Source organism: Sylvia atricapilla, chromosome 10 (assembly GCF_009819655.1).
Source record: "Sylvia atricapilla isolate bSylAtr1 chromosome 10, bSylAtr1.pri, whole genome shotgun sequence".
NCBI lineage: Eukaryota > Metazoa > Chordata > Aves > Passeriformes > Sylviidae > Sylvia > Sylvia atricapilla.
In genome coordinates, this window is record NC_089149.1 from 2,671,958 (window position 1) to 2,682,566 (window position 10,609).

General features: G+C 54.4%; 1 protein-coding gene across 3 annotated transcripts; it reads right to left on the reverse strand.

Moving 5' to 3' along the window:
* Window positions 1-4,322: 4,322 nt before the first annotated feature.
* SLITRK3 (SLIT and NTRK like family member 3) lies at window positions 4,323-9,608 on the reverse strand. Of its 3 annotated transcripts, none has more exons than XM_066325692.1 (2): window positions 8,937-9,608; window positions 4,323-8,822 (listed from the first exon to the last, which is right to left on the reverse strand). In XM_066325692.1, the coding sequence occupies exon 2, from the start codon at window positions 7,233-7,235 to the stop codon at window positions 4,413-4,415; it is 2,823 nt and encodes a 940-aa protein (XP_066181789.1). In that variant the 5' UTR covers window positions 7,236-8,822; window positions 8,937-9,608; the 3' UTR covers window positions 4,323-4,412. The 3 variants fall into 3 exon arrangements, with proteins under 3 accessions (XP_066181789.1, XP_066181791.1, XP_066181790.1); XM_066325694.1 differs by having other exon boundaries at window positions 4,323-7,253; window positions 8,236-9,608; XM_066325693.1 differs by having other exon boundaries at window positions 4,323-7,253; window positions 7,874-9,608.
* Window positions 9,609-10,609: the final 1,001 nt, after the last annotated feature.

Here is a 10,609-nt window from a genome sequence, read left to right on the forward strand (position 1 = left end):
AGGGCAATCCTGGGACAAGTTCACCCCGGGGTCACTGGAGCGCTGCCAGGAGTCACACCCGCGGTTGAGTAACGCCCTGAGCAATGAACTCCCACACTTAAGGCCAAATTCTACACACTGCTCTTCACGTGAACACTTGTCTTAAGCCTAAACCCCAACCATCACAGCTTCATCCTCTCAAGTGGGCACTTGAAGAGAGTGGAAGCCGCAGCAGAGCTCATCAAGTGCTGCTGGCACTTGGGGAAGAACAGCCTCACATTTTGGAGAGACCTTTGTCTCAGAGAGAACACAAGTTGGACAAACCCACATGTTTCTAGTTTCAAAGGGAATCTGCTGTGCTGCCACACTCAAAGGTGGTTTTGTGTGGAAAGGTCTCTGACAAAATCTGGAGCTGCCACAGCTTAACTCATGTTCACTGAACCTCCTAAGAAATGAGATTCTCACTCTCCAATAACACTCTAACCAGAGCAGTAGGCAACCGGCTTTCTAAAATTCAGATTATTACTCATACCATAACATTTGACATCTTTCTATCGCTGTTGATACACTCAAGAGATCCATGAAGCCTTTTCCAAACAGATTTTTTAACCTAGGGTACAATGTGATGGTGACATCAATGACAACATCCAAAAAAATATAAAAAGCACCAATAATTGAGCACCAGGATCATCCTTCCCATTTCCCTGTGTGCAGCTGTGGGCTGGGACTGGGGCTTACCTGGCCTTGCTGCCCTTTTCCACCTGTAGGGAGAATTTCAGTGGTCAGTGAGGGAGCAAACCAAACACTTGCTGAAGGCTTTACTACTACAGGCTGAGCTGCTCAAGCTGACACCAGGTACTTGTACAACCATGAAAGCAGCTAAAAAAATATTTATTTCACACACCATCCCATCAAACAGCTCTAATGCAATTGCAGATCGTTTGACTTTGATTCCTTCCCAGTGCATTAATGCTACCAATGCTACTGCTGATAAAGACAGAATTATCATTAATACTCCCTAGTAATTAGGAGGAATCTGGGCTGGAGCATGCAAAGGGTCACCCACTGCAGGTCAGAGATGATGGATCCACTTTCATTTCCTGCAGTGGAAAGGAATGCTGCTACCCACTCAGCCTCAGCTCAACACAGTGAAAAAGCAAAATAAAAGTCATCAAAACACCCTTTAGACATCACATTTAGACACTGTCAACACTTCCAGAGTAAATCACCCCCAAATCATCTCAGCACACAAGGGAAAGGAAGTTTCCTACGCAAGGAAAGAAAAAGAACTCAACTTAAGCCAAAAATTATCTCTTTTAATACAAAATTCCATTCTCATAGAACAAATTTATTTCCACCGAATAAATAGATCTGCTCACTGTCCACGGGCAAGATTACTGCCTATAGTAAGGATGAAATTCTCTTGCCTTTCTGCAGTTTAATTAAAATATAAACATTATTTGCAACCGGCTTTACTCTATTTGGATACAAGTATGAACACTTGGGGCTTTGAGGACATTGCCAAATGTATACAGCACCACTCTCACTGGGGGTTGTACTTTAACCCGATTTATACAGCTCCACGCATCACTTGCATGTAGGCTTATCAATGTAATTATTACAATTATGATTAGAAGGATCTAGCCTTTGCACTTGCATGTTTAATACTCTTAGCACGTGCATGCTCTTCCACTATCTATTAAAAACCCAGCAAAACAAACAAATGAGCAAACCCCAACGGGTCAGAGCTGAAGGCAGCAGTGAGGAAAACACAATCTCAACTCAACAGAGGGAATTCCAATGTGTAATATTTTTTACTAATGGCACGGAGGGCGATGCCGGAGTTACAGACCTTTGGAGATGTCCCTCCACCTCCAGACACCCACGGCTGCTACCAAAGCTTGGGGACGTGACCCTCCAAGAGCACAAAGCTCACCATGAGCATCCCGGCAGGAGCTGCAAATAGCGACATTGTGGGGACGACAAGTATTGATGGGTTTGTCTCTGTTAAAACACACTGTGAGGGGCGAAACCGAGCTGTTCCCCAAGGGAAAAGGGCGGGTGGTGGGAAGGGTGACCTTGGCCATGTCATCCTTTGCCAGGAGGTGACAGAACCCGGTCCCCTGGGGACAGCGGATGGAGCGCTCAGAGCAACACCTTTAGAGCTCCAAAGCTCCATTCGCTGGGGGAATAACCTCAATTCACCTGGATAAACCACCCCGACCCTGTTCAGACGAACGATACCGATGGACACGTCGGCTATTTGTGGATAAACCCCACTCTCTGCAGCACCCCAGGGCTGCCCTGTGGAGGCCCGGTGTAAGGCGCCCGCGGGCACATTCGGCGGGGCGGACGGGGGCAGGGAGCGGCGTGGGGAGCGGCTCCAGGCCGGGATCGGTTCCGGGATCAATCTCAGGATCAATCGCAGGATTAATCCCGGGATCGGGTCCGGGATCGGGTCCGGGATCGGGTCCGGCCGCCGACTCAGCGCTGGGGCTGGGGCGCCACCTGGCGGCCGCACCGAGCCGCGCTCCGAGCCCGGCCCGGGACCCGCGGGGACAGCGCCGGGGACACGGGACAGCGCCGGGGACACCGCACAGCGCCGAGGACACCGGGACAGCGCCGGGGACACCGCCGGGGACACCGCCGGGGACACCGGGACACCGCCCGCCACAAGACACCAACGCGGACAAGATACCAACCGGGACCCGCCCGGACAGGGAAATCCCACGGTCTTTGGTCTCGCTCTGGCTGCAGCCAGAGTGGGATGCTTTGCTTTTCCAGATCGCATCACCCCCGTTCTCTAAGTAAAAATGCGGGTTAAATCCCCGCTCCGGAGGGGTGGGAGCTCTCTCCCCACTGCCAGCACTGGCAGCATCCTCCCTGCGATGCCTCCCGGTGCCTCCAGCAGGCCGGGAGGCAGCGCTCCGGAGGGATGCGCTCCCCGTTTCCCCGATATTTTTAACTGTCAGGACAGTGCGGCAGGGATACAGTTTGCAAATCGGATTTGTGACAGTCTCGGGTGGTATCTTGGCAAGAGACGCTGTACAGGGTTTTTTTCTTTTTGTCTTATTTTTTTTTTCTCTGTTAACATCACAGTGCATCGAACTGTTATTAATAAAATAGCTTTCAAGGTTACGGGGGGGAAGGAAATCTCTGTGAGGGAAGCTGAAGTTTCAGGTTCAAGCTTCGTATTCCTATATATATATATATATTTGGGGGTGTGTATATATATATATATATATGCATTTTGTTTCAAAACGTTTTATTAGGAAAGCTATACCAGACGCATCACTGTACAATGATTAAACATTACCTTTACAATTTATATTCACTTGAAATTACAGAATAAATATATGCACATTGTTGTACCTTTGTGTGTGTGTGCGTGTGTGCGTGTATGGGTGCATGAGAGAAAACATTAAAAGTGCTTCCTACAAAGCTGTTAGTGAGAGGTGCCCATTAGCTTTTTTTTTTTTTTTTCCTTTTTTTTTTCTTTTTCCTCTGTATATTTGCATGTCGCTTTTTATTAGGAAAGTGCGCGGATGTCCTCCAAAAAACCATGGCGTCATGATGAAGTGTCACTGAGCATCCCCTAGGTGAGTGCGCCACGTGGTGACAATCCTTCGGGCTGCTCGGCTCCGGGTGGTTTCCCCCAGCCCCCGGGATTGCCCCCGGGATTGTCCCCGGGATTGCCCCAGGGATTGCCCCCGGGATTCCCCCCGCGGACCCCCGGAGGGGCTGGGCTGGCGAGGGGTGCGCGGAGGGTGAGGAGTGTGCGTGCGAGAGAGGGAGAGAGACAAGAGTGAGACATTCGAGCAAGACCCTCCCCTCCCTTCCCTCTTGCAGTTTTCCAGGCATGCAGCAAACTGCGCTCGTTTGCTTTCTTTGCATTATTATTAATTTTTTTTTCTCTCTTTTAAATAAATGTACAGAATCTGTGCCATGATGGGCAAGAAGAAAGCAGGCCAGAAAATGCCATCTTCCCTCCCCCTCCCCTCCAAGGGAAAATATCGAGGAAGTTTACTGCCAAAGGAAAAAAAAAAAAAAAAAGAAAAAAGAAAAGAAAGAAAAAAAAAGAGCCAACGAACAAAACAAACAACAAGAATAAAGAAAATAAAAGGGAAAAGAAAAAAGAGAGAGACACACATAGAATTTACTTAATCAGGATCAATACAAAGATCCCCGATGATAATAATAATAATATAATAATAATAATAATATACCTTTAGACATGGCACAGTCAAAGTCTCAGTTTCAGTATAAAAAATAATGACTGATTAACATCTGCTGGCAAAAGTCTGCGAAGGCACTTCGTCGATTACTGATCTGAGAAGGGCCCTGCCCCGCAGCGCGCACATCTGGCGGGGCAGAGCGCACAGCTGTATCCTCTGCTCGCGGGCGGCGGGGCCGGGCGGGCGGCGGGGCGGCGGTCAGAACCGGTACGTGGTCTTCTCCAGGACTTCGAGGTAATCCGGCTTGGTTTGGAGTTTGGCCCTTAACTCGAGGTATTCGCTTGTAGGGGTTTGGTGGTCCGGGAAGCCCTTGCCGGCCGCGAAGAGCAGGGTCTCCTTCAGCCTGGCGTCCTGCTGCAGGTCCGGGTATTGCATGCCGGGGGGGTGGACGTGCAGTTCCTTCAGCTTGGGCACGGTGCCGTACAGGCAGTCCACGAAGCCCACGGCGCAGGGCGGCGGGCGGTCGCGGTCCCGCGGGGTTCCCCCCGCCGCCGCCGCCGCCCCGAGCGCGCCCGCCGCCAGCCCTCCGCCCGCGGGGTGCTGGGGGTGCACGGCCACGATGGTGTTGAGCTGCGAGCTGGACACGGCCAGGCTCCACTCCTGCTCCTTCTCCAGCAAGGTGCGGTAGCTGCTGCCCGGCTCCGGCGCGGCGGAGGGGGCGGCCGGGTGGGCGAAGCTTCGCTCGCCGCCGCCCCGCAGCAGCTCGGCCGCCTCGCCGCCGCCGCCAGCCGCCTCCTCCTCCTCCCGCGGCTTGTAGATGGGGTTGTTGCACATCTGGGTCACCGGGTGCGGGATGTAGTCGTAGACGTGGCCCGCCGGGGGCGCCTTCTCCGGGGACCGCTCCCCGGGGCCACCCCCGCCGCCCCCGCCGCCGCCGCCGCCGCCGCCCTCGGGGAAGAGCCGCGGGCAGCGCAGCGGCACCGCGCCCAGGTCCGCCGCCTCGGCCCGCGGGCCGCGGAACGGCAGCTTCCTCCGGCGGCGGCGCAGCACGAAGGCGAAGAGCCCGGCGGCCACCAGCACGGCGGAGAAGAAGAGGACGAGGAGGCTGAGGATGAGCACGGAGAGCGGCACGGCCGCGGCCGCGGCGGCCGGGGGCAGCTCGTAGGCGGCCGCGCCGGTGGCGGCGGGAGGCGGCGGGGCGGCGGCGGGGGGCGAGGCGGCGGCGGCGGGGCGCAGGGCGGCGGGGCACAGCGCGGCCAGCTCCAGCGAGCGCAGGTCGCGGTCGGCCAGCGGCTCGGGGCTGGAGCACAGCACCTCGCCCACCACGCTGACGGAGCTGAGCGCCTCCAGCCACTGCTTGAGCGGCACCAGCTCGCAGGTGCAGTCCCAGGGGTTGGACTTCAGGTCGATCTGCACGATGGCGTGCAGGTGCTCCAGCACCCCGGCCACCGGCAGCGCCAGGAAGTGGTTGTTGCGCAGGTTGAGGCGCGCCAGGGAGGTGCCGGCGAAGGCGTCGGTGGGCAGCGTGCGGAGCAGGTTGTCGTTGAGGAAGAGGAGCTTCAGGTTGGGCATGAGGCTGAAGGCCGCCGGCTGGATTTCCCTGATCAGGTTGTACTCGAAGTACAGGTAATGCAAACTCTGCAGGCCCCGGAACATGCCCGGGGTGAGCCGCTCGATGTCGTTCCCGTTCAGGTACAGGCTCTTGAGGTTCGGCAGGTTGATGAACGCCCCGTCCTGCACGTAGGAGATCCGGTTGTTCCCCAGGTGTAAGAGATCCAAGGAGGAAAAATTCCAGAAATCGGAGCGGTAGATTTTCTGGATCAAATTCCCGCTCAGGTACAGCTTCTTGGCGTTCAAGGGCCTGGGCAGGAGCTCGGAGATGTTGTGGAACCCCCGCTCCTTGCAGTTGACCGTCAGGCCCAGGTCGTTGATGTGCAAACTGCAAGAGCAGCCGGTGGGGCAGATGATGGGGATGGGGGGCCGGGTCTGGTAGGCAGCCACGGGCGGTTGGTTGGGCCCGGGGTACAGGCCACGGGGGGTCGGGGGAGGCCGGGGCGCCCGGGGCTGCTTGGTGGGCTTGGGCTGCTTGTTGGACGTTTTGTACTCAACGGAGGAAGCGGTGAAATGGAAGGAGGACAGCATGGAGGAAGGCTTCGTAGGCCACGCGTTCTCCTTGCTGGAGGACAGCTGAGGGATGCCCAGGCTGGCTTCCACCTCGGAGTCGGACAGCATGGGGCAGAGCTTGCTTCTTTTGATTTCCCTCAGGTCCTTCCCGTGGAAGTGGAAGGGTGTCTCGCAGGTGATGTCCCCCACCAGAGCAGTGTAGGGGATGCGCTCCAGCCAGCTCTTGAGCTGCACGATCTCGCACGTACAGTTCCACGGGTTCTCCTCCAGCTGGATCTCCATCAGGCTCCTGCCAATGTGGTCCAACATCCCGCGGTACGAAAGGACTTTGAGGCGGTTCCCCCGCAAGTCCAAGTGGGTTAAGGACACGGACTTAAATAAATTGGTGGGAAGCATGGGGATAAGATTGTCATTTAGGATAAGGACCCTCAATTTGCTTAGGTTTCGAAATGCCCCGCTTTCAATCCGTTTAATGACATTGTAATCTGCCTGCAGATATTCCAGACTTTCCAAACCCAGGAAAGTGTCATTCCTGAAAATGTCCAATTTATTTTCGTGCAAATACAACCTCTTCAAAACTCGGAGCCCATTAAAAGCCCCCGTCTGAATGTCCTGCAGTGCATTGTTCCCAAGGTTAATAGATACAGCATTGTTCAAGTGAAGAAAACTGTTGGTGTACAATTTCCTCATGGAATTCCTCTGCAGATAAAGTTTAAAAGGTCTCGACCACGACTCTGTTATCTGACTAATATTTATAAATCCCTTGTTGTCACAATGTATATGGAAAAGGCTCTCCTTCACTTCACAGTAACATGGATCAAAGCAGGGCTCATCCAGTTCCTCCGAGTCCTCTATCAAGGGAATAGGTGTAGTCCATGCTAGAGCAATTGTGCTTAGAAGAATTATCCACAACATCCTTCCTTTATGAAGCGTCTCTGCCGTGGAAGGTTTCATCATGTGTTGATGTTTACAAAACTGCAACGGGAAGAGAAACACAGATTTCAGTATTTCTGCCCTGCCCCTCTCCTTCTCCTAAGCCCCTACCTGCTGGACTCATGGCGGGCTCCTGGAAAGTTCAGCAATTGTTGGGCAGACGTTCCCAACCAACTCCAGGGGTGTCGGCTTGCGTGAGCCTTGCCCTGATTTATACTTGAGAGATGTTAGACGGCTCCATCACGCGATAGCAGCCTGCCTTCGCTCCCCTCCCCGTGGTAAATGCCACCTATAAAGAGGACAGCACATGCAGCCCCACACGGCACCACGAGCACACCGAACGTGTTGCGTCTCTCCACGTTTCCCAGGTGGCTGGAGCTGCCCGGATCTCATCCCCGGGTGCAATTTTAGCCCGGGAGCCATCACAGCCCTCCTCGACTCCGGGAGAGGGGGAACCACACCAAGTGTGGGCAGATTCCTCCGGTGTCGCACCACATCATCCTTCATCCATGCAAACTCCCAAAGTTATTGAACCTCCACCCTCCAGCCTCTCTCCCTCCCTCCCTTCCCGGCTCCGTGTATTCCACACGCGAGTTCCACGGAATGTGCGAGGTGTCCCTGGCAGAACGGCTCCCCTCAGAAATCCCCACAGTGTCTTTTACCGGAGCAAACGGTTAACGACCCTGACGGGGAAGGAAATCTTCCCCTCGCAAATGCGCCGGTGAATTAATGCAACTGGTACGTATTATATTATCAGATAAATACACGCCACATATATTAGTCATTTTAGCTGATTAAAGCATTTAGAGATGATTAATCTTTTCTAAAGCACATGCCCATGCGATCAGCAGATCTAAAGGGAAGTGACAGCTGAAGAGGCACCTAGGATTGAAACGCTCAGCCTGCCTTGGATTAGGGCATTTTGTGCCCCCAGGACCAAGCAGAAGACCCGGTTAAAAAGCTGAGAGTGGAAGGAAAAAAAAAAAAACCAAAAAACAAAAAACCAAAAAACCTTGACACTTACCAGCCGATAAATTCTCTATCCTACTATACGCGATTCCGAATGAAGACACCATTCTTCTCCAATCAGATGAAAATAATACTGCCCTAATGAGATGCAGCTCCTTCAACATATGGTTTCACCCTTCCTTTCACCAGATATTTTAAATGTATGGGCACAGGGAAATGCTAAGGATGGGAATGATACCAGTGGTGATGCAGCCCTCCTTGAATCCCTGAAATGCCCATTAGAATGATTCGGAGCGATCATTGCTGTTAGTCTCAATCTCCCAATAAAAAGGTCCTTTTTGCCTTCCTCGTGTAAGAACTAGGAAAAAATTGCCCACCATCCGCAAACTTAAGAGCAGAAAGATGCATTTAGGGGAGAGAAATGCCAGAGGAACAGAAATCCTTAGGATCAACTTGCAAATGAAACCCTCCCCTGTGGGAAAGAGGAGATGGTTGAAAGCACGAAAAGAGAAATATCCTCTGCAATTAAAACCAGCATCTAATTGGGGAGAAGGGAGAGAGACGAGAGCTATATTGCAGTATCAATCTCTCTGTCTCCTTTGCAAAATATTAGCCACTTAAGTTCTTTCTCTTCTGGAAGGGCTGTAATAAAAATAAAAAAAATAAATAAAGAGGATTATTATATCTTCTTTTTGGAAGAGGGGGGTGTCTTTGACCCTAGGCGGAAACAAAGGGATCCAGAAAGGTTGTACTTACCGGTTTGCAGGAGAGATTTTAGCACATCGTTACCAAAAATAATGCAAAAAAAAGGCAAAAGAAACGAAGGGGGGAAAAAAAAGAAAGCCCGAGTTTAAAGATTGCTGGTTTCTCTCTGCCTCTCCCTCTCTGTGGCTCTCTCTCCCTCTCTCTCTACTCCTGCTGAAGCTGAGGCAAAAGGGAAAAAAAAAAAAAAAAAAAAAAAAAAAAAAGGGAGAAAAAAAAAAAAAAGGAGAAAAAAAAAAAAAAAAGCAAGCCTGAAACGTGCTGGGAATGCAATGAGCCCCTCAATGATCTTCTTTAGGATGCAGAGCTGCTGTTTGGCACACTCAATGGAGGAGGGAGGAGAGGGGCTGCTGCAGGCTCCAGCGCCGCCGCCGCCTTCTCCGGGCAGCAGCGGCAGCGCGGAGCGGGCGCTGGGGCGCGGCGGCGGAGCGCGGGTGCGCGGCGTGCGCGGGTGTGCGCGGGGTGCGGGGCGGTGCGGGGCCGTGTGTGCGTGTGCGTGTGTCTCTGTGTGTGTGTGTGTGTGTGTGTGTGCGCTGCCCTGGATCAGGCTCCTCCACGTCATGAAAATCAGCTTCAACAAGGGGAACAAACGGAGGGGGCGCGCTCGGCTCCAGGTCGGGGGCGCGCATTTGGGAAGCCCTGACTACACAATTTTTTTTTTCCTTGCTTTTTTTTTTCCCCTCCTTTTTTTTTTTTTTTTTTTCTTTTTTCTTTTTTTTTTTTATAAAGAGGGAAGGAGGGGGCTGGTTGGCGGAGAGGAAGGGAAGTGGGAAACGAGCAGATGGGGGAGGAAAAAAAAAAACAACCAAAAACCTGAGAAGAATCAGAAAGGGAAAAAAGAGCCGCCGGGATGGGGCAGAATTTTGCACCCACCCCGCCCCCCTCCCGTTTCCCAAAAAAAAAAAAAAAAAAAGGAGGGGAAAAAAGGGAACAAAAAGCCCAAGTCTGGAGGAAATCAAAGCTGCTCTGACTGCGAGTGCCAGCTGAGGGCTGCGGCGGGGAGCAGCCCGGGGGTCCCGCTCCTGCCTCCCCGCTGCCCCCGCATCCACCGCCTGCTCCGCCCGGCGCCGCCCGCCCGTCCCGGGGCCGCTCCCGCCCCGAGCCCCGCCGGGATCCCGCAGCTTCCCGCAGAGCCGAACACCTTGGGGAGAGACACCCGGCACCTCCCGCATCATCCTCCCGGCGGGTGCGCGCAGGCGGAGGGGCCGCGCCCGCGCTGCCCGCCCGACCCGGGAGCCGCCGCAGGTAACGGGGCTGCGCGGGGCGCGGAGGATCCGCGGGTGAAACTTGATGGGTGAGATGCTCCGGGGGGTTCGGGGGAGGCTCAGCCGGTCGGGAGGGAAGAGCCGCGGGCAGGGCAGGAGGTGAACCCCGCGCTGCTCCGCGCATCCCCCGCTGTCCGCACCCGCGCACATCCCTGCGCCCGCCCGGCCCCGCGCACACATCTGCGCGGATCTCCGCGTCACTCCCGGGGCATCCCGCGCTCCCCCCCCGAATTCCCCGCTCCGCATCCCGCGGTGGCTCGGCCGGGAGAGACTTAACTGGAACCGCGGCTCGGTGGCAAAAAGTTGAGGGGCAGAGCCGCGGGTGCGGGCGGGACGTGCCGGGGGCTCCGCGGGGTCCCGCCGCCCCGGGGCCGCTCTGCGCGGGCAGGGGCGCAGCCTCGG

Coding starts and splice junctions, on each gene's coding strand:
- SLITRK3 (XM_066325692.1), bottom strand. CDS start 7,235: ATGATGAAACCTTCCACGGCAGAGACGCTTCATAAAGGAAGGATGTTG.